Below are 25,091 nucleotides of genomic sequence, written 5' to 3' on the forward strand. Positions count from 1 at the left end.
CGGGAAGTTCGTTCATGCGTTGTCATAATGCCACGCTTTATAAGAATTTGCAACAACTTTAAGTAAAAAGGAGGCTCCGAATTTCCGCTTGCAAAGCAAAGTATATAATAAGATCGAGATAAAGTGAGATGGACTATGTTTGGAGATTGGTATAAGAAAAAGGGAGAGATTATTGCTAAAGAAGCATTGCTTTGGATTCCCTTACCATTAAAATGAAAAGGTTCAGAATTACATTTTCTGAAGTCCTAACTACAAAATGATATAATGAATCATGATATGGGTCCTCTTATCCCCAGATTATATTCACGATATATAAGTATGAAATTGAACTCGTAGTCCTGTTCTGTCACACTGTCATTAACATAGTAATTTGTTAGGAATAGTTCAATAATAAGTCAAATATATATAAAATCACAACTTTCGATTACTATAAACCATATATGAAAAATATACAACTCAACCTAATTTCTCAATAAACTAACAAATTTTATAAAACAATTATCATTTAATTATTTAAAGAACGAGAATAGTAATTCATAACATCAATAATATAATTGATATTTCTAGTTTTTAACCTGAACAAGTATTTAGATGACATACAGAGGAAGCATGAACAAAGATTCTGAAATCAAGTTTCCCCAAAGAATCATTTTCATTACAGGAAGTAGCCACCTTTGTTAGTTCTGCAAGTCACCCGATTCTTCAAACCTTGCACATCACAAAAAAACGAGCATCACCACCACTACTACCAAACCCTATCACCACACCTTCTCAGTTTCTCCGAGCTTCCCCAGCTTCAGTCCAAATGAGTCACATCAGCAATTCAGGGTTCATTACAAAAAAGCTGTTTTCATGGATGAAGGTTTCCTTCATTGTGCTTGCTTTGTTTACGAGGGTGACATGGGAGGACAAAGCAGAAGATCCCTCAAGCGCCCTTTTCTGCATCAGCGACTGCTCCACATGTCCTGTGATATGTTCACCCCCTCCTCCATCGCTCATCACACCCCCACCTTCACCTCCGCATCCTCCATCATCATCATCATCACTACCTTATAATTCCTATTTCTCACCACCTCCACCTCCTTCCAAGCCCAAACTAGCACCACCTCCACCGCAGTCGCATTCTTCAGGGGCTCCTCCACCACCCCCACCACCTTCAGGTTTAGGACAGCCCCTACCTACGGTGGTCTCAGCGCCGCATGACTTTTCCTATCCCTATTACTATTTCTACGCTTCCACTGCTTCTTCTCTTTCTGTTCATGCACCCTTTCTTCTCTTGTTATTCTTCCTATTGTTGGTAGCCAGTAGTTTTGTTCTATAAGGTCAAATTAATGTGTTGTTTGGTCTCCGTTACATGTACTGATGAAAGTCTCAAATGCACTGTTTTTGTTTTCTTTTACATCGTATTTGTAATTTTGTGGCAAATAATCTGTGTTACAAATGATTTTGGTCTGTTCCTGCAACCCTTCTTCTCTATCCCTTTTTCTCGTTTGTCCCGTTTGCTGTGTCTGCCGGAGAAGCTAAAACCCTGTTCTAAATGAAAGTAAGCGATTCTTTCTACAATATAACATTGGATTTTTGATATGTTAACCTCTTCATAAAAGAAAATAATTACCGAAAAATCAATTGTATTAATATTTTAATTACATTTTTTAATTTAAAGTATTATATATATTATTATACTATTATGATGAAGTTGTTAAGTAGATTTTTTTTTTGTTCAATGGTAAGTTAAAGTATAATTTCCCTTTTCCATATACATCATACACATTTTGATTGAAATTAAATTGAGGAGCCAACATAGGAAAATTTTACTTCCTACAATCACATTTTTAAACAACTCTTTGATAACATTTTTCGAATAATAAAACATTATATTTAAATGATGATAATAATAAATATAAATAAAACATATAATTGATTGTACGTTGGTTATATAACATTAAAGCTCTTAAAATATGATTGTCCTCCTCATTAAGTTCAAAAATCCAAAATTACAGTAGCTTGTGGGCTGTAAGAAATGGGCTTGGCTTTCCCCAAATGTTGCTTCTAGTTGGGCGGGTGGGTTGGAACTAGTTGGGCCAAATTCGACCACATTTGATAAGCTTTTGCTTACTGCACCCAACAATTTCCTCGCACTGTCAATGATGCGTTAGAAGTTAAAAAGAAAAATCACAACGCTAAATGTTAAATAAAATTAATGTTTATCTTATTCGTATCTTAAAACATGATGTTTTATTATAAGTTTGTATGTTATCTTATTATGTGTCGTCTTATGAAAAAACAAACCCCTAGGAAGTCCTAAAGTTAGAACAAGAGGACCACTTCCTTATAGACCTACTAAAACTTGAGAAGAAAACAAAATTAAAAAAGAAGAAAAACAAAAAAAGGGTTAGAAAATGGATAAGTCCAACGAAAAGAAAACATGTAGCATCAATCTTCTTAGTGTGGGGACACCGATACCTTTCGGTTGTGCTTTCTTCTATTTTTTTATTCAAACTCTTCACAATTCAAAATCCCAAAAGCTCTCAGATTTTCTTCACTTCCTTCTAAACCATTTCACTCCTTTCATCGTGTTCGAATATACGTTTTTAAGGTCACCTTCGTTGTATCACATAAACTATAATCCATGTCAAACAAACACATTCACTAAATTTTAAGCTCAAGACATTTCATGATAAAAGCTCCTTCAAATTTGGATTTTTTTTTAGTTGTTTCTTTGGTGAGTAAAATATATTGACAAAGAATGTTCAAGAAAACTCATTAAGATAGACTCTAATCTGACTCTGATATCATATTAGAAATGAGTTTTAAGTCTAATTCAACCCTACAAAACCGGTTTGTAAGAAGATGTAAGATGAAGTTTGCATCCCATTTATATATTGTGAATTAGTCTTATCTCTAGTTAAAACCAAACTTCTAACAAAAACATTCTTAATATAACAAAAGCAATGCAGTTTGAAACCTCAATATAAAAAATTCAATAGAAAATATGGATTCCATAATTTCCTTTCAATGAAAACTATGTTCATTGACTCACATTCTTTTAATATTGATATTTTAAAAAGTTTATTATATGTTAGAACTAATATATTTCTTCATCTATACTAACTTTCTCCATTAATTTTTTACCTTTTGCATTTCTATTTGTGAGAAAATAATTATAATTTCTAACACATTTTTTAATTGAAGTTTATCAAAAAATTGTAAATTTAATGAATGTCATTCTCATTTATGAAATATCTGTTTCTAATAAATTTTGATAAATAATATAAAATGAATGTTAAAAAAGTATGGTAGAGGATATAGTTGTATTGCCTCTGTCTCAAATTATTTCCAGTTTTAGTTATTTTTTTAATTATTCCAAAAAAAAAAATCACGTTCTCAGTGTATTTTTTTTTCAAATTCATTGTCACATAATTTAATATTCAACCACCGCAATTTACGTTTATTTAATTTATTTATAGAAAATGTGAGACTGTTTGAGTAAAATTGTATAGAAGAGGCAGGTGTTTATTATTTTTCTTAATCTATGTATAGAAATCTTAAACTATAGATAACTTGAAACGGAAATAAATTGTGAAACATTATACTTTAAAAAATTAGTGTCATTTTTTGTGCGACTCATATTTGAGATTTGTGCAACTCATTTATCCATACTATGAGAATGATTTACATCCGAATAAAATTAAATCATTTACTCAATTTTTAAAATTTAAAAATCATCATATATGGAATGCAAAAAAAATATATTATTGAATTTTTTAAGTATATTGAAAACTCTAATATAATGTTAAAAGAATTTCAAAAAATTCATATGAACTTTCTTATTTATTAAATAAAAATATTGAATACTTTATATATATTTTGAAAACAATTATGTTGCATTTAAAAAGAAATTTAAAGCATTATAAAGTTAGAAAGAAAAATAGAAAATATACGTTTGTGCAAAGATATCATATCTATCATCACTTAGGACGATATATATGTACTTATTAAAAGAAGTCGAAAATTTTAATTATATGATATTTAAACACAATTTTAATTTTGTATATAGATTTTTACATACCAATCTATAAAAAAAAAAAGGAAGTATAAATTTAAAAGTTATTATTATGAAAAGAATAAACAGCATATAAAACTACATTTCCTTACTAGTTCAGTAAATTCCAATTAAATTCATAAAAACGGTATTCAGTGATAATTTTTATTTTAACGTTACTTTCAATAATAATAATAATAATAATAAATATTATTGCTAAAAACAACAAAGGCAGTTTTTGCTCTATATATAACATTGTATTATTTTACACAACTTCTTCCAGATGAAAAACAAATATAAATGAAACAGAAGTAGTTGATAAAACCATGTAATGTAATAGAAACAAACAAAAGAAAATCAAACAAATACAATCTCTAATGACTTCATCTTTTAAAATGGTTTTTGTGAGCTAATACTGTGATTATGTTTAGTGATCCATAAGCTGTTTCTCTAAGAAGTAGATCTAGTTCATTTTCTGCATTATCACTTTTTTATATAGATAGGATTGAATATAAGGGATGTTTTCTAATTTTGGTAGTAACATTCAAATAAGGGAGTAATATTAATTAATTTGTAGCTTACCAGTTCATACCAATTTCAATGGCGTGATTTAAAGCCAGATATGTTGAACCACTCTTTGTTTAAGACCATCATAGCAATATATTGTGTGTGTGTGAAAACATGATATTTAACGTTGGAATGAAAGTTATTCTGTAAAGTTTTATTTTTTACAAAGAAACAATGAGATATTAATAATAAAGATAAAAGAAAGAATGATAGAATAATTGTTATCTGTCTGGCCTCTCCCTTTTCGTTGCAGGTAGGAGGTGGCATGTTATGTTAATTAAGATTAATGCTGAAATTTTTATAAATAAATCCATAAATTAAAGCAGTAACCCACCTGCTTCATACATTTAAAGAAGAAGGACCACTCTATAACAGACTCTACTCAATCCATCCCTTCAATTTTTTATTCAAACCTATAAAAAGAAACCCTCAACAACATGCTCTATAACTTCATTTCTTCTCCTGCATTTACTATTTATCTTTACAAATGGATAAAACTTCTCATTACTGTTATTACTTCTCAAATCAATTTTTCTCTTTTTATTTATTTTCTTTCTTTCTATATATATATATATATACAGTACATATGATATAAGAATATCATGATGGTGCAATGGCTTCCCAAGAGAATACCAAACTGAACTTAAGAAATAAAAATGAGAGAAATTTTGATGATTCCTTATACTATATCTAATCAAATGATTCTTTTTCCTTTTGGTGAAGGTGGGACGGTGGGGTATGGATTGGGACCATTCTTATTTCATGCTATAAAAATTTATAGCACACGTTTATAATTCTTTGATTTATTTTTTCTGCTTGTTAAATAGTGGTAATTGTTTCATATTTTGATCAATCAAATTCTTGCTGAAATTGAAAGGTGAAACAGATATGAAGGTCTTGAAATGATGCCACATGCGTTAAAATTGGCAAATGAAATCATCAATTCTTGTTCTACCATTTCACTTTCAATCAACGATCACTAATATTACAGAATAGATGAGAATCCTTTTAATTTAACTGAGGGTTTCCACAGAATTCAACCTTTGAGTGTAGTCAACTAAAGATATTTTCTCCGATTCCTCTTCGTAATTGGTATCAATCTGATGCCAATTTAATTTGAACAACTGCAACAAATATGGAACAAACATTTACACATTCATGCCATATATCTCATTTCTTTGAAAATCAAGCAATGCATGGACCAGACTCTCTCTTCCCTTTCTAACTACAAAGAAAATACATCATTGTGGTTAGAAAGAAGACAACAATATATAGTTTACCAGAAAGATTGTCACAATCTCAGAGTGTGAAACTTACATTTCAGCAAACCCTAGAGTGCACAGAAAGAAGACAACAATATATAGTTTTAACCTTCTGTTTCCTTTCACAAGGGAAAAATAGGGAATTTCCTCCCCATAACACCAGAATGGCTACAAAAGAAATTTTTGTTTATGGCAGTACAAAAAATACTCCTTCTCTTACATCAGATTACTTTTTCCTTCTACGTTGGTGAATCGTGTTAAAGTTAATGGGATAAAAAAATCAGTAGATATATCAGAAAGAAATTCCTCCCCAAGTTCATGATATTTTCTCAATTCCAGCGTCTTTTCAAGATCCAAAAAGTTCCTACTCAGATTGCCTGAGTTACAAAAAATTAATTAAAAGCCGTGATCAGAATGCAATATCTGTTCGAAGGAGAAAGAAATTACAGAAAATCAGTTTTCTTAACCTTGAAAATCTAAAAAACCCTAAGGATAAGAGATATATAAATACTTTTTTCCATGAATAGACTTGAGATATATCTCCGGTTATCTCTTTTAAAGATGGATACACCCAAAGCAATGTCATCAAAGAAAAACCATGTTTCTTGACTGTCTGAATTGAATGAAAAGACGAGCTAGGTTTTCCAGATGCTTTTAATTAATTAATTAATCATGATTACTCGGTCTCATATTCATCATAACAGTATATTGACAGAGAACAACAACATTGATGAAGCAATTAGAGTTAGATAATTATAATTGTTAAAATAGATTCTGTATCGAAGCACATGGCTGCCTCGGAGACAGGTGTTAAATAAGGTTTTGATGAAGTAGCTAGGTACTGCAGCTCAGCATGCTAAGAAGCAAGAACTAATTAAGAACAATCTGAGAAACGCATATACCTGAAACATGTATCAGATCGATGTTGTGTTGATATTATTTGGCTGATAGTGAGGTCCTAATAGCTGCAACTTAGGGTTAGTCTAAGCAACAAAAGGGAAAGCTAGAAAATAAATAAACAAAGTATATATGGTGGTGGGGTGACAGATAGAGAGTAAGCACGCATAGCTTCAAGCATGTTATCTGCAAGAAACACCATGTGTGCTCACTCTCTTCTGTCACCTCCTCTTTACCCTTTGACTTGTGCAGAATCTATGAAAAATTGAGTGGCTCCTCCGGTTTCTGAAAAGGGTAAGAAGGGTTATAAGGAGACAAAGAATTCCTCTGGATTTAACAAAAAGGTTGTCACATTTGAATATGTGTAAAAGGAAGAGATATCAAGGTTTGAGATGTTGTGTGAAGAGGTTGAGGGAGATAGGGGTTTATATAGAAGCTTAAAGAGAATTTGCTTGCATCATGTATATGTGAGGAATAAATGTGAGTTTATCTCCCACTGACCATTCTGCAATATTTTAAACATTTTTCACAGAAGAGAAAAAAAAGGAAGAAGAGAGAAAGCATAAAAAAGAAGTGTTGAGACTTTATCTTTATGATCTCTCCACCCATATGCAATGCAACTAGCCCAACTACAAAACCCATTTATTCATTGTTGTTACCAACGCATCTTGTAATTCTAAATCTATTAACCCTCCAATCCTCGCAATTCAACATCCCTTAATTGATGCCCTATCTTCAATTCTGCATCTAGAAGAAAAATTCTTGTGTTTTCAGTTAAAGAGAAATCTTTTTTTGTTTTTTTTTTATTATTACTGTGAGTGCATACAAAAAATAAATAGTAAAAGTTTTGTAAACATCATGAAAGATACATAAGATGAGTGATATAATTAATGTAATAAATCATAGAAATAGAAAGAAAATAAGAAGATCAAATCAACAGTATACTACTAATTAAGGTGTTAATGTATATTGCTATAAAAAAATTATGAATAAAAGTTCTGTTATCTGTACTTTAAACATTAAAATCGGCTGTTATCTATACATTATTCGTCTCTCTTCATATCACATTACAAGGATAAAAAGTGGACTGGTCTGTATCTCTGCCACATCTCACTGTAATTTAATTTAAAAGAAAAACTACTTTTTTTAATCACATCAATTGTTAAAATTGTATAAATTTTAATTAATTGGCTAATAATGTGAAGAAGTTTATATTATCATCCAATTATTATTATAATAATTGCATTACTTGTAAAGCTATAACTATATGTCCGTTTGCGGTTCACAGGTTATAACTGATTTGATTCTTAAACTTCTAACTGTTCTCTAAGTTATTAACATTTACTTTTATATATTATTATACCTTCATTTTATATTTCTTTCGAAAACGTTCATTTTTATTTTTCTTTATATTATTTCTCTTTTTATTTTTCTTTATATTATTTCTCTTATTATTATTCTTTTGAACTAAATCCATATTTTTTTTATAATTTTTCATTTAGTAAACTATAAATTATTAAAATAAACTTATTCTTTTTTCTTGTGAGAGGATACAGAAGATGACTAACATTGGTGAAAAATAGTTAGGTTAAAAGAGAGATGGTTAGTCTCTGTAGGTGTTGACTAACATTAAAGTACTCTATATACATGGACAAAACTCGGATCTAACTTCATTATAATATATTTGTAGTACTCGAACAAAATGAAGTTTCACTTTCATCATTCGCGTTTTTAATGAAAATTTTACTATACAAATATCATCTAGATAAAACTCTAGTAGCAATATCAAAAAGTACCTTAGAAATTATACTAAAGTTTAGTCATTCATATATATATATATATATATATATATATTCTTTGGTACATTTTTTTTACTTATATCTGTATAAGTGATTGAGCTGGGTGAGGAACAGGTTTCCTAGTCCTTATACTGAGGGAGGAGGGTGAAAGATTAGATTTTCATTTCATAATGAAAGATGGGGTTTGGGTTTTGCTTTTATTTCTCTTAACTATTTTCTTTTTTATAACTATTGTGATCCACATTCATTGATAAGAATGGAATATTTTTCTTATTCCAATAAAAAATAAAATTGATAAGAATGGAATATTTTTCTTATTCCGAAAATACATAAGAGTCTCTCTCGTGTGTATTTGATCTTATTTTTCCTATAGATATTGTATTTTATATTGTGTCTGAAATTCGGGGCCTTCAAGATTTGCTTAGTACTTAAAACTTTGCTCGGTTAATGTAAGACACAACAGAAACAGTAGCAAAACAATTAACTATTCAATTAGGTCAGTTGTAGAGTGCATGCTTTGTCGCAGACAGGTGGTGGTGTTGGAGTTCCTGATAAAGAATTTTGAGGAACAATAAACACGATTGATTAGTGGCGGCTATATACAAATGATGATTAAATGTTTGATTTGCAGCAATTTGGTATTATAGCTGTTGAAAACTTTTGAATCAATAAACAGTAGTACTAGAATTTGTTTAAACTAAGAAAGCATATTTTAAAAAAATATTCGCTTTTCAGATAACAATAACAATGTGTATGATATTCTCGTAAATGAGAAAGTCGATGATTGAGGTATAATGGTTTCTTGCTCTGAAATATCAGCATCAAAAACTATTTAAATGTGGTATTATTGTTGTCCATCTTTTAAGGAATATCCATGGTGCCCTTATTTCTACACACAATAGGGTGGTGATCGAATTGAAGGACAACACATGGAACTATAATGGCAGGTACCCTTCCTTTAATAAAAGAAGAAGAAATTGCGTTAAAGAAGTAATATATTGGCCACTTATTGCTCAAGACAGCCTCATACACACAAAAGGTCACACAAAGATCTAATGCGCCGCTAAAGCAGTTTAAAGTATATATGCTTTATGCCTTATTTTAGTTCAAACATTATTGATGTCATTAGCGTCTATGTTCCAAGCAATTGCAGCAAGTGCGTGATTTTAGTTTTAGGCACGTTATGCCTTTGACAATTCCTACATTATATATGCATTTAATATTAAATTTGTGTAATTCTATATTAACCACTTTCATTGGTTCAGCTGCTTTGTCCCTGCTAAATATGGATGCATCGCACATTGAACCTCGCGATTCCAGGAACCAAAAACCAATCATTTTTTCTTGTGTGAATTTCTTCTTGCAAAAACATCTAGCCATATTCTTGGAGATATGTCTTTGTTACATATTTCAGTCTTTCAAAATAATATAATATAACTCAAATTATAAACTGGAATGCAAAATTTAATTGCAGACTGGAAAAATCCACTGAGAATTTATTTATTGTATATTATAGATTGATCACGCGGACCAAAGGCTGTTTCACACCTTAATTATGGGCGTGAAATGCAGATCTTGAGGCCTGCCTGTATGATACTATATTTTGTGCCAACTATATATTAAAAAATAACTATATATTATACTTCCAATGATGATATGAACTATGAAGTGTATGGGATCACAAAGGGGAAAGATAGAAATGGCTAGGTTTCCCAATAAGGAAGGAGCATGATGTAAAGTTTTAACCCTTTTTGGTGAGTGAAGAGGATGCATAATGGTTCATCGTTAATTCCAGGTGTTTCAACATGGGGCAATGAAAAACCAAACAAGTAGAGAAAGATTATAATGATCGATGTTCGGCAGCTTCAGAATAACTGCATGTGAACATGGTTTCATCACTTTTTGAGATAACCTTCCTGTAGTTTTAAGTCTTATGACAAAGCTCAGATTGAAACTTTCTGTAATCAGTTTCAATATGTTCGTTTATGAAATGTATGATTGACAAGTATGTGTTGAACATGTTGATTGCTGCAATAGAGTAGTGAAATAAAAAGAAAGTATTTTAAATTTCCAATATCACATAAAGTTTCTCTGATAATGGTTTATTTGTTGCAACACTGTCAAAAAGTACCCAAATAGTAGTAACTTTTATAATTGGTGAAAAATGTCAAATAGTTTATGCCTTATTTAAGTAAATCTATGTGTTACAAATCAAGTTTTATCTTTGAAAGAAATAATCCACTAAGTTTTATCTTGTAAATTCATTTGTATCCCATGTTTTCTTACCTTTATGAGATCTTCATTTTTGTTAATATCATTTTGTTTCAGTCATAAAGTTTTGTACATGTATACTATGTGATAAATGTATAGTCAAATTACAATTAATTGATTCAAGAGATTGCATCACTGTTTTCGAAAATCGAAAATCATAGAAAATATCAATGGTTGTCACTACAAAATTAAATATAACAACCAAATCTACAAATTAAAAATTATTGTTGTTTAACATATTATGTATTATTAATAAAGAATTATAATTAATTTTAATTTATGAATTAAAATTAAAATTAGTATGTAATATTAGCTATCAAAATTTTATACTTATATTCTCTTATTTTAAATTAGATATATTTAGAACTAATAAAACATATGATATATAAATAAAACAATAATAATAATTGCAAGGTGTAGTAATTGTGTTTATTTTAATTATCTCTTTACATGGTTTGTTTTGATTTGGCTGTGTGTCGGCATCATTGAAGTAATAACCAATTGAAATCCCACATCGTGTGGTTGGGGTAGGGCTGGGTGTGAAGTGGGGGTATTGATTTGATTCCTTTAAGATATGAAGTGGGTGTGACGAAATTGACTGATATAAGTGATAAACCCTAATAATCCCTAAGGCTACAATTTTCACTGTGCACACATATCCTTTGGAATTCGATACTCACCACACACCACTCCAGTGTGTTGGGAACTGGCCAACAAAACCAGTCAATGAACATCGCTGCATGCCTTATCAGAAATTAATGGCCTCATTTTTTTATTTCTCTAACATGGTGCCAAGCATGCATGCATGTGACCACAATTTGGACCCATGTGCTTCATATCACATATTCATAATATCTTTACTCCTGTCAACTGTGCACGCCAACATTGGCTCACTTTGGCGGTGTGTCTATGTAACTACTGCACTCTTGCAGAACATTTTTTTCTGCTTCTCACCCTCGTCTAATTTAAATTTTTTATTGATTTTTCTATGTTATTATCTACTGTATTAATATTTTTAAATATTATTTTAATATATTTTAAAATGTCGATATTAATAATAATCAGTATATTATAAAGACACATTATAAGTTCAGCAGATAATTTAAATTTTTTTGATGTTTTAAAATATAGGAAAAATAATTTTAAAATATCATCAGTATTTTGAAAGTTTGAAAGTGTAACTCAGAACAGTGCAAAAAAAAATGAATAAAAAATCAGACTCCTCCTTTACTCCTTCTTTCCCTTATTTTTAGTCTTTACAAAAGAAATTCAACTTTATTCCTTTTGTTCTATTTCTCAATAGTAAGAGTGTGCCTTAGCTTCTACCAGTGGAATAAGGTACACTGTTTCTAAAATAAAGTTTCTAGCATCATACATAGATATTTGTAAATAGTTCTACCTGCAAAAAACTAACATATGCAATCTAATTTGTATCAGCAATAGATTCTGCAAAGCAATGCCTCAGGTTAACTTGGTGCTTGTTATCCTTAATAGAATATTCTTTAACACAGTTTTCAACGCACTTTTTATCATAAGATAAGATACTTTTGGTGCTGTAAATTATAGTTTGATCTCTATAGACTGTATATTTAAAAGTGTGTTACTAACATTATACTTTGAAGATTCACATAAGCGTATTGATATTTTATATATTAAGTGTTTAATGAAAGACATCAATATCACACCGTTGGTGCATGCAGAGTTTCAAAGAGATTTAAATCAATTAATAGTTTTGTTTTTCATTAAATGAAGACAAAGGCTAATCAAATGGTGTCTGACCAGTAATTAATTTGCTTTGGTAAGATCTCTCTCTTGCACCATTCATTTTCTCTGTTCATTAATTGAAACAACACAGTTGAAGTATCAAACAACGTTGCAGAAATCAAATTGTATGTCTTGAAATAAGAAAAATTCAGGTCTGCTCACATGTAACCACAAAAACACTGTGCAGCGTTGCACAGTAACGTGCATGCAGTGGTCTTTTTGGTCTACCTTTGCCATATTTCTGACCACGCACACTGTGCATTTACTCCAACCACAACACTTTTGTCAGCGTAAAAACCTGAATGGGGAAAAAATGAATATGTAGAATGAAATCATTTCTTTCAAGTTGTCAAAATACATCTCCTTCGTCTCTGCAGTTAGCAAATAAATTTAAAATTTTAGTATCAACGAATCTGGAGTGAATCATGAATATTGTTCTTGTCCTTGTAAAAAGAATGATACTATACTATCCTTGAAAATCCAAAGTTTAAAATAATTGAAACATTTGATTGCACGATATAGTTCATTGAAAACAAATGTGAAGCGTGAGCACGTGTCACTGTATCCCATGGCTATATGGCTATGTCTCATAGCTCTAAACCTTTATCAGTTATCAGTTAGTTTTTTGTTTTCTTCATGCACCGCAATTTAAAAATCCAAAGTTCAAATATAATCATCATAGCACTTCAAATACAGAGTATTAGATTCAACTTTTACTATTTTCACACTAAGCTAAGATTCAATCCTTGTCTGAACTAATATAGATTCATTTGTTTGCACTAAAAATGATTTTCAGAGCTTAAACATTAATTATTCTTATAAAAAGCAAAGTAATATTATTGTAAAGAAATGGGCCCGTAACCTAGGATATGCTAAGGATACAAATACAATAAACCTAAGTTATATTAATTTACTAAATTCTTTCAGAACTTTGCAGCTAGATCAAAGTCTCTAAATTGAAAAATGTTGACTAGTACTGGCAAAATTAAATTAATTGTTTGTTTATTTCTTCTACCCTTAAATAAAAGTTGATAAAATATCATATGTGTCGACTTATATTACATAAAATCCAATAAAATTGTACATATAGTTGAATTGAAAATAAATTCTGTTATGAGGATACATAAAGTTTTCACAATAACAATGAAAATAATTTTACCTAGTTTGTGGTATGTTAGCATTCAGTCCAAACTTTATAAACAAGTAGTTGGATTAACCTAGCTGAAACTCATATATATAAATCATAATTACAATGCAACAGTAGATATATAGGGGTCATAGTGGTGGTTATATCTTTCTCCATTTTTATTTTTGTCGGTTATATATATATAATTTAGCATCATTAAAATATTTTAATATCAGTTTAATATAATCGTCGAAATAATCGTTATTAAAATTCAGTACTTTTATGCAAAAAAAAAAAATGTGAGTTTCTTTTTCCTACATTTTCATTTTCCTTTTCCCTACATTTTTACCGTCGTGCCACCGCTAGTCAGAAAAGGTTGTGTGAGATGACCCTTCAAAAACTTCCTTGGCTGTACTCTATCACAAGTTATTGTTAACTATTGTTATTATTACTTAACAATAATTATTCCTTAAAAATCAATATTTATACATTTTAATAATAAAAATAATAATTAATAGGGCATATAATTATGTTAATAATTTGAATTGAATTATTACATATATAATATGTGTGAGTATGGGACAAATTAAGTATTATATTACTCATACTTACATTCATATTTGAACAAATTTGTAGGTAACTAATTTATTTCAATCGTTTATCCATTACAAAGTTATTTATCTTATTTATTTATAGATACATTTTTACAAATATAATGGGTTCCAATATAATTTTTTTGTTCTTTCTATCAACTTAATTAAATCAATATACTCTATTTTTTTTCATGATTTTTTTTTCTCAATACTTATTAAATAGAAATTTAAATATATAAAACAATAAAAAAACATCAAATCTCTTGAAAAAAAAAACAAACACTTGATTAAATTGTACATCATAAATCAAAATAATCTTGATTTTTTTTTCCAAAGATATATATAATTTGTTGAAAAATAATATAAATTTAATATGCTTACAATTTGGTTTTGAGCATGATCGCAAATCAAATTACATAAAAAATGCATTTTTTTAAGTAACAGTTGCAAGTTTTCAATTTTATTAAGATTATTTACCACCCTTAACTAGGTTATCATGTAATTGTTTAGCAGAAATAATATTTTCAGAAACATTTGTTACAATAAAATGAAATAACTGGGAAGATAGCTAATGGTGAAAACATAAGACGCTCTGGAAAAACCGAAACATAAAAAGTGAAGAGAACCAAAATGAAAGGGATTTTTTCTAATTTTGCAAGAGGGCCCAATTCCCTTGTTCATGTAGGCCCAATATGTAAGGTCCATGAGCTCAGCTGAATCTTTATTTGATCCAAAAAAATAAAATTTAACACTCAAAAGTTCAGTGAAAAATATATTCAAATTTAAAAGTTTACTAAATAGAAATTAGGTTTTAAAAAGTTATAAAATAAATTTTTTTATTTTTATATTAAAATTTAATATTTGTATTATAAGTTTCAAGAAAAACTTTAAAATGTTTCAACTTATTAAGTTTATAACATTTTTTGAATAAAAAATTGAATTAAAGAAAAATGACGAAGATTTAATTTCAACACTAAAAACTAAGAATTTAAACAAGATAATAATAGTTCAGCAAATGTCAAACAATCTTGTTGAGTTTGTAGCAAAGCAACATAACCACAACCAATTCTTTGAGAACCAAAAGACAATTACAAAATGGAAAAAAAAATAATAATATGTTTTTGATATCACTCTGTTAAAGAATAGGTTAATTCATTAAAAGTTCATAATATATATATATATATATATATATATATATATATATATATATATATATAGATAGATAGATAGAATGAATCAACTATATCATTCTACATAATTTTTTCCTAAATAAAGTATAAAAAAATAGATATTAGAACTTTAAATATTTTAAGATGCAGTGTTAAAATATTCAATAATAATTTGCTATTAGGAATTGTTGAGAATTTGAAAAGAGAGAGAGAGAGAGTGAGAGAAGTATTCAACTTTTATATGGATAGTTGACTGTTTAAAAAAAAAGTATAAATATTGGGACTTCAAGATAAAACATCTTTTTATTCCTTCCAAATATTTTAATGTATATCTTTTGTTATTGCTTTTTTCTGCTAAATTTAAAATATATAACTTTTGCACTTCTAAATGATTTCGATGATAATTTAAAAAGAAAAAAAAATGGTTTAGGGAAACAAAATTTCAAACAGAATGATATTGAAAAACTAAAATCAAATTCTACCTGTTTTAATAAAAATATATCACTATCGAGCTTATACATGATTTAATAAAATATTTTACTCATAAAATCTACTGGAATCTACATTATTGTAACGAATACAAATTAATGTGATATATTTTAAAATATATACAAAAACTTTAATTATATACTTGCAATAGTTGAATCTAAAAAAATCATAAATAAAATAGTTAGCTTGTCACTAGAAATATTTTATATATAATTTTAGTGATGTAATACTTTATTTTATTTACTATATAAGATAATGTAATTTATTCCAATTATCGAATATGTTTACTGGAAAAATATTTATTTTCATTAAAACCTAAATTTTCATTCATTTATTTTAATTATTTAGACTCTCTCATTCACATGTCTTAATATATTCAATAAGAACCTTAATTATTGTAAAGATAAAAATTTCAATAATAACATTAAATTTCATTTGAATGTCATTATCTAACACAGTGAACAAAATTAAATTTCAAATAGTGAAATATGATATGATCCTACTTTAGAACCTTGTAATTGGACATTATCCAAAGTTAAAATGATTTACCTAATTTCAAGAGCTTATAATAATTTAACAATGTTTTTTAAATTTTAATTCTTACATTGGTTTTTAATTTGAAATATTTTCCATTCATCATTAAAATTCAATTCAAGATAAATTATGAAAGAGAGAACAAATATATTATGGAAACACATTAAAAAATATATTATTACTTAGTTAAAAATTATTATTTGTAGGACTAACAGGTAGATACTATAACAATGTGTATTCAATAATGTAAAATTTTTAAATTTAATGGTGAAAGTAAAGGAGAGAGAAAAAAAAAGTTTCAAATCATAATTGTACATGACAAATTATAATAATATTTTAACATTTTTATTATAATCAATATATAATTATGCTTTCTTAATATTCTCATCACCTATACGTATATATCAACAATTTTATTATAATAAAAAAATAATAAAAAATTTATTTTTATCAAAATTGTTAATAAAATTTATTATTAGTTTTTAAAAATATAGTCATCATAATTAGTTAGAAAATAAATATTTTTCATAATTTTATTTTAAATAGTTAATTAAATTAAAAATTAATTGTAAATTTAAAATAATGAAATTATAAAGTAACTCATATTTCTATGTTCAGATGTATAATCTCAATTTCCTGATAGTTTGTACTGTGTTGCTCCTATTTATGGTTGTTTCTCTCGATTAATAGTTTGTCTTGCACCACTCCTATATCTTGTTAGTTTGATTTTCAAGGTCTTTCGTTCGTCCAAAATTGCTTGGATGATACTGGCAAAAAATACTCTAATGCTTATATGCAGTGATGTATGAGTATGAACAACCATATTCTGTATATTTATAATTAGTGCTATGGGCTTTTACCTTCTTGCCAGTATAGTCATGGTTCAATCTCACCTTAATCACCATTAGTTAGTTGATTTGTGATTATTATTGACTAAGTGTTAATATGACATTTATTTTGCAATCGATCGGTCTTGCTATTCAGTCGGGATAGTCAATCCACCAGTCGGTCAAGGAGTCTTCCTGCACTCAGTCAGGACGGTTTGCCCACTAGTTGGTCGGGTCGGTTGACCTGCCAATTGGTATGACTTATTGACCAAAAGATGTCAGTTTGTTGTTAGAATTAGGGATGGCAACGGGGCGGGGAGGGGACGAGTTTCGCTATTTTATATTCATCCTCGCACAAAAAATTCATCCTCATCCCCATACCTAAACCCAACGGGTATCAAACTTTTGTCTCATCCTCATCCCCACCGGGTAACGGGTATAATCTCGTACCCATACCCGTACCCGCGTTCTAACTATTTCAATATTAATATTTATAAAAGAAAAAAAAATTACGGTAAAGAAAACGTAATATTATCAAATATTCAATATTAGGAGGATGATTATTTCTCCCATATCAAATACTTTGAAATAAATTATAATTGTCTACATTTTAGATTAGAATACCAAATAAAATTTCATGACAACCAAAACATTTATTAAATTTGCAAACTACAACATTGATGAAACTTAGTTGATAAAATTAAAAAATATTTCAAAAAAATATAAAAGGAAACAAATATTCAAATTAAAATATATTTTAAATGTTTGTTTACTTCAATTTTTTAAATTCTAATGAATATTTTTTTTATACACTAATAAAAATTATAATACATCACTTGATCAAAATGACACAAAGAACAAATAATAAACATAATAAAATTTTGACATAGATTTTGTATCTTTTGAACTTCAATATATGTTGGATAATGACAAATAAATATTCATAGCAATTACATTAAATTTATTTTTATATTGTAGTAAATAAAAGTTATTTATACAATTAAAGTGAAAAAATTACAGTATGATTAATAATGAGTTATAAAATAACAAATAATTAGATAGAATATATCGAAATATTATTCTACATGATGAAAATAAATAATAAATAAAAATATTAAAAAACTAACAAATGTGTGTTTTAGAAATAATTTGAGATATTGAAAGAAATTGCACAAAGGAAATCAAATGTATAATTAAGGTATGATAAAAAGATACCTTAGAGAACTAATTATTAAATTATGTTTGAAGTGGTTAAAATTAAATAGAAATATCATTAGTGACCAAATAATTTGTCATTAAATTACAAATAAATTAGTAATTAAATTGATCACTAAATCAAGTACCGATTCGATCATTGAATCAGTCACTAATTTAATCACTGATTCAGACAATAAATCAATTACTACCACCAATGACGAAAAATAGTGACTGATATAGGTTAATGAATAAATCAGTCACTATTTCATGTTTTTCTTGTAGTGAATTATCATATATTATTCCTAAATATCATTATACATATATATATATATATATATATATATATATATATATATATATATATATATATATATATATATATATATAACTATATATAAAGGGGATTCCCTCTTTTGTGTCCACATTTCATAATTCCAACTTTACCCTTTATAATTTAATTATTTATTAAATTTTTAAAAATTAATGGTTATTTGTATAAGTTTTTATAAAATTATTTACTTATCTCCTTTTTCTTTTTTTCTCTTACTATTCATCAACAGTTATTTTTCTCTTATTTTCTCCGTACATTTTATTTTATTTTTTATAAATATACTTTTATTTTATTTATTAACTTAATAACATTACAACATCATCAATTATTAATATAATTCAAAAAAATGTGTACACACAGGCGCGATAGCGCCTGTGTTTACACTAGTATATATATATATATATATATATATATATATATATATATATATATATATATATATATATATGTAACTTTAACCACTTCAAACATAATTTAAAATGAAAAAAATTACAGTATGATTAATAATGAGTTATAAAATAAAAAATAATTAGATAGAATATATCGAAATATTTTTCTACATGATGAAAATAAACAATAAATAAAAATATTAAAAAACTAACAAATGTGTGTTTTAGAAATAATTTGAGAGACTATCGAAAGAAATCGCATAAAGGAAATCAAATGTATAATTAAGGTATGATAAGATGAAAAATATCTTAAAGAACTAAGAAAACTTTTCAAATATCAACACATATACTCAATGGTTGAAAAATAACAAAAATTATTTTAATGAAACAAAATAGTTCTTCAAATTAAACAAAAATTAATAATAATAAGTAAATAATTTTTGTTATATTACCTTAAATTGAGAGTATAAACATTCTCATGTGAAAGAAAAATATATAATAAATAACAATATTAAAAAATAATAGAAATATTCAAATGTGAGACATAATTTTTTTTTAATTAACATACATCATTTTAACATAATTATATAAAAGTTATGATAAGATAAAAAATATATTGGAGATGCGAATGAGTTTCATGTCAAACCAAATAATTAAAAGAAATAAAAAATAGAATATATATAAGGTTATTTAATTAATTGTGAATATTTTAATAATTTAAACGAGAATGGAGATATGGCGGGAACGAGTATTATGACGGGATATGTACATCCCCATACCTATCCGCATACCCAACTGAAAAAGTCAGAAATTCTCTGTACTTATACCCAGTCAATACGGAAATTCCCCGTCAAAACGGGAACGAGTTCGGATAATACCCACAAAGACAAATTTATTTGTCAGATTAGAATCATTAATTGTTCCTCATTAGTAGCCCAAACTCAAGTGTCAGGCTCAACAACATTTGTCTGGCTTAGCAGAAAAACCTTTTAATGTGTCATGTGTTTTTAATTGTTGTGGCTTAGCTGGTGTGACTTAGCCAAATAACTCATTTTTCCCTTGGTCTATTGCAAAGAGTGTCATATTATTAGTTTTCTTAATTTATCTCCCCAAAAAGTATTATACATGATATTTTAATAAAATAAGGCAATTTCTCAAAAAAAAACAACTTGTAAACTCAAAAGAAGTGTTATGCATTTTAATGGCATGAATGCACTTATTATTGGTCGATAAGAGTGGTCGGTTTATTAGTCAATCTAGTTTATTAAAAAAAATATATAAAATACAATTTATAAGATCCACAACAATCGATATATATATATATATATATATATATATATATATATATATATATATATATATATATATATATATATATATATATATATATATATATATATTCTAAAATCAGTTAAAAGATAATTATCTTTTATTAATGTATATATAAATTATGCATATCAATATCATTTTTTTCAACTTAAAACTAAAAAATCAAAGCAATACAATTTACAAATTAAATGGTTTTAATCGTTTTAAGCTTTGTTTGATCCAGTAAATAATTACCCAAAATATGAAATTTCACTCTGGATACAAAAAAATCTTCCTCAAATTTTAATCTCACATCGTAGTATATCTTCGTTATTTTAACAAAATTTGACCTAATTTTGTATTCCTAATCTTTCAAAATATGTATATCATAAATATATATTTTTTAAATAAACATACAAAATCTTTTGGTTTCCTTCTAAAATAAGGATTTATTTGATATGTTCATATTATTCTTGTTAATTTTATTCGGTATGATTTTTTTTTCACTTGTTTCCTGTATTTAAACCTTCTACTGATAGTAGATGACACATAATACAACCTTTGACTTGTTTCAACTTTTCCCTATTAGAACAGGGGAAGGTTTTACTCCGAGGGTAACTGGAAAGACGCTGTAACATAGTGGATCAGGCTGCAATTAAAAGAAACCATGAGGGGTAAAATCGAGAAAGAAATCGAAAACAAAATCATAGAAGTCTATTGAAATAAGAAAACAAATCCATTCGACACTCTCTCCGGCGTCATCTTTGATACGTCGTTGTCTCAAAGCCACCGCCATCGCCTTCGATATTAGGAAACCCTAACTCCTCAATTCCCTCTCACACACTCAATCTTCTTCATTGTTTCCTAATTCCAACTTTTTTTTATCGTCCTCAAAGGTTCGATTTCGTTACTTAGCTGTTATTCAGATTTCTTTTATTTGTGATTTATGGTGTTGATTAACATCGCTCTTTTGCTCGGATCGGTTTATTCTCTAGGGTGATAATTCTTAACAAAATTATTTCAGGACTCACATCTTCCTAAGTAACTGAGACTGATATAGCTAATTTGGTTGCTTAACTTTTTTCTTGTAACACACCTGTCTCTGCTTTCCTGTAGGTGTTGTTTGTTCAGTACACTGTAGCAGATTATCCAATTTTTAATTTCTTTTCTGTATTTGAAGTTGGAAAAACTAAAATTTGTGGAATATCAGTGTCTAAACTTTGATCTGTGGTTTGTGAAATGAGTTGATGTCTATTTTTCTTTGCAGTTTGAAATCATGGCTGGGCAGGCACCGGAAGGATCAGTGTTCGATGGTCGTCAATATGATGCTAAGATGAATGAGTTGTAGGTTTCCCCTCTCTTTAGATGCTTGCTTAGTAGAGATGCTATTGCATTTTCATATGTTTTTTTTCTTCCATGTACTTGTGATTTCATCTTATTATTTCATACACAATACCCACCTGTGGTGCACCCATGCCTAGAATTATGTAGTCATTTTGGGTTTATGTGTTGATGGCCAGACTTGGACCTGATGGACAAGAGTTTTTTACTTCTTATGACGAAGTCTGCGAAAGCTTTGATGCTATGGGATTGCAGGAGAACCTTCTAAGGGGTATTTATGCATATGGTATGTACATCAATTTTTGAATGTAATATAATTTAAATCTTGATTATTGCTTGAGAGTTTTGGTTACACTTTCTATTGTTTATATCTCCATCAAATATGAGATTAATTTACAGTCAAAATTTACATCTCTTATGAATCTTGAATGCTTGCTGCACTTTCTGTTTTGATTGTTATCATTGTTTTATGTCGTTGATGACTGAGCATTTATATGGGTGCTGTATTACTTCTGATAAGGTTTTGAGAAACCCTCTGCCATTCAGCAAAGGGGGATTGTTCCTTTCTGCAAGGGACTTGATGTAATCCAGCAAGCACAATCTGGAACTGGAAAAACTGCTACGTTTTGCTCTGGAGTTTTGCAGCAGCTTGATTACAGCTTAGTTGAGTGCCAGGCACTAGTTCTTGCTCCTACTCGTGAACTTGCACAACAAATTGAGAAGGTCATGCGAGCACTAGGGGACTATCTAGGTGTCAAGGTTCATGCTTGTGTTGGTGGGACCAGTGTTCGTGAAGATCAACGCATCCTTTCAAGTGGGGTTCATGTAGTTGTTGGTACTCCTGGACGTGTATTTGATATGTTGCGCAGACAATCTTTGCGCCCTGATTACATCAAGATGTTTGTATTGGATGAGGCAGATGAGATGCTCTCTCGAGGTTTTAAGGATCAGGTTTTCTCATTTACTGATGTTTCTTTCTTTAATTTGCTTCATTATGTTGATTTGTTGATATGGAGTAAGATTATGCGTTGGTATTTTATTTGAATTTAACCAAATGTGTAGATAATGATTATAATATAATTGCTACCTTTCAAGTTGTTAGTCGTGGTATGTCAGTCAAACAGTATATTTTGGTGTACTAGATACATTGCGACAATATATTAGCCTGTTAAAGTCACAAGTTACATTTGACTAGATTTTGCGCCTGAAAGAATAGGGGAAATGAAAAATAATTTTTTCAATCCCTTGGCTTTCTTTTCTTTTATATATGCATTTTTCATCTCTATGAAATTTGAAAAAAAAAAAAGCATGTGGAGCTATTATTTGGAAAAAACATTTTGTTCACTAAGTGCATACTTGTTTAATGTTATTATGGACAGGAAGATTTAAATGCTTACACCCCATTTTGAAAACTGGATGTTATGGTTTGCAGTCTGCGTCGGTAGCATGTGCATGAGAAATAGAAAATAGCTGCAACTTTATCTGCCTTTTGGTTGGTTCAAAAGTGTATCCTTCTGAATTTGCCTTTTTCTTTTCAACTTTGCAGATCTATGATATTTTTCAGCTACTGCCTCCTAAGATTCAGGTTGGGGTATTCTCTGCCACAATGCCTCCAGAAGCCCTGGAAATCACCAGGAAGTTTATGAACAAACCTGTGAGGATTCTTGTAAAACGTGATGAGCTTACCCTGGAGGGGATCAAGCAGTTTTTTGTTAATGTAGACAAGGAGGAATGGAAACTAGAGACATTATGTGATCTTTATGAAACTTTGGCTATCACCCAGAGTGTTATCTTTGTGAACACTAGACGCAAGGTAGATTGGCTGACAGACAAAATGCGGAATCGTGATCACACAGTTTCAGCCACCCACGGAGATATGGACCAAAACACAAGGGATATCATCATGAGAGAATTCCGCTCAGGGTCCTCCCGTGTTCTTATCACCACAGATCTTTTGGCCCGTGGTATCGATGTGCAGCAAGTCTCACTTGTTATAAATTATGATCTGCCAACTCAGCCAGAGAACTATCTCCATCGAATTGGTCGTAGTGGTCGGTTTGGGAGAAAGGGTGTTGCTATAAATTTTGTGACCAGTGATGATGAAAGGATGCTGGTTGACATCCAAAAGTTCTATAATGTGGTGGTTGAGGAGCTGCCGGCCAATGTAGCTGATCTCATTTGATTTGGTCTCCCCTTCATTGTTGATTGGTATGATTTTTATCATGGAGGCTGGTCTCTGTCATTATTTCATTTTTCATGGCCCAGGCAGGGCCTTTCTCTGGCAAGACTTGAACTTAACTCCAAAACCGGTGATTTTGAAATGATGGGCATTCTTCTCTAATTTTGCGTTTAGCAGAATGCGTTGCTGCAATTTTGTTGCTTGCTTGTGTTGTGTATGTGTATCTGTCTTACTACAGATTGTAGATTGCCTCTTTCCGTGTGTTTTGTTTTTAATATATCCGCGAGATGGTTGTGTATATTTGAAACCTTTTTTATGTTAAGCTGGAAATATACTGGACTTATTCTATTATCACCCTGTTCATTTGACTCTATTCTCGTTTGAAGCTTCTCCTTAATCTACAAATGGGAATGGAAGCTGTTTTTGAGTTGCACAGGATTCTCTATTTGTCTGCAAGGATGACTTACAATTGTTCATATCTATCTACAAAAAATAAAATAAAATAATAAATATATTATATAACTTTTGATTGGAGATAATCTGGCATGCTTAATTTATAATGAGGGTTCCCTTCTGAGTTTAGAATAAATAGATTGCTCGTCACGTATTTGTGAATTGTGAAGTGAGGATATGTGCAAATGGAAGCAATTGCTGTCAGCTGCTGCGTCAACTATTCGCTAAACTGCTTATACTATGCGCAGAGACTTCTTAGTTATAATATGCAATTATACATTATACATAATACTAATAGTTGAAAGATAACTGTATCATTAAACTTAAATTTGATTATTTTTAAATTAATGGTACATAACATTTATTCACTTTAGAAAAGTAAAAAAATTGAACATCACAACTCACTCGTTATACCTAACCCCATTCATGCATGCACAACCAAAAATGAAAACGTCAAATATTTATGAAACAAATGTCTATACAGAAAGAAGATGGTGTGTCATCTACGGTTGTCATGACTTAAAAAAATATAATAAATGAATGATAAAGATTG

The 25,091-nt window shown here is 28.9% G+C and overlaps 2 protein-coding genes and 1 long non-coding RNA gene across 4 annotated transcripts; 2 read left to right on the forward strand and 1 right to left on the reverse strand.

Annotated features, from left to right (window-relative positions):
• The first annotated feature begins 611 nt into the window (after window positions 1-611).
• Window positions 612-1,444, forward strand: LOC114164516 (uncharacterized). The gene has a single exon (XM_028049227.2). It carries the CDS (start codon window positions 806-808, stop codon window positions 1,319-1,321), a length of 516 nt encoding a protein of 171 aa, XP_027905028.1. The 5' UTR covers window positions 612-805; the 3' UTR covers window positions 1,322-1,444.
• Window positions 1,445-5,498: 4,054 nt separating this feature from the next.
• LOC146883983 (uncharacterized) lies at window positions 5,499-7,222 on the reverse strand. 2 transcript variants are annotated; one of them, XR_014984540.1, is made up of 2 exons: window positions 6,774-7,222; window positions 5,499-5,733 (listed from the first exon to the last, which is right to left on the reverse strand). It is a non-coding gene; the product is annotated as an uncharacterized LOC146883983 (long non-coding RNA). The 2 variants fall into 2 exon arrangements; XR_014984541.1 differs by having other exon boundaries at window positions 5,499-5,834.
• A 14,041-nt stretch (window positions 7,223-21,263) lies between these two features.
• On the forward strand, window positions 21,264-24,436 carry LOC114163254 (eukaryotic initiation factor 4A-10-like). The gene is made up of 5 exons (XM_028047444.2): window positions 21,264-21,461; window positions 21,833-21,909; window positions 22,086-22,192; window positions 22,427-22,857; window positions 23,453-24,436. Exons 2-5 carry the CDS (start codon window positions 21,842-21,844, stop codon window positions 24,086-24,088), a joined length of 1,242 nt encoding a protein of 413 aa, XP_027903245.1. The 5' UTR covers window positions 21,264-21,461; window positions 21,833-21,841; the 3' UTR covers window positions 24,089-24,436.
• The last annotated feature ends 655 nt before the right edge of the window (window positions 24,437-25,091 follow it).

This window comes from Vigna unguiculata, chromosome 9 (assembly GCF_037176805.1).
Source record: "Vigna unguiculata cultivar grain cowpea cultivar isolate G323 ecotype 2 chromosome 9, ASM3717680v1, whole genome shotgun sequence".
Taxonomy (NCBI): domain Eukaryota; kingdom Viridiplantae; phylum Streptophyta; class Magnoliopsida; order Fabales; family Fabaceae; genus Vigna; species Vigna unguiculata.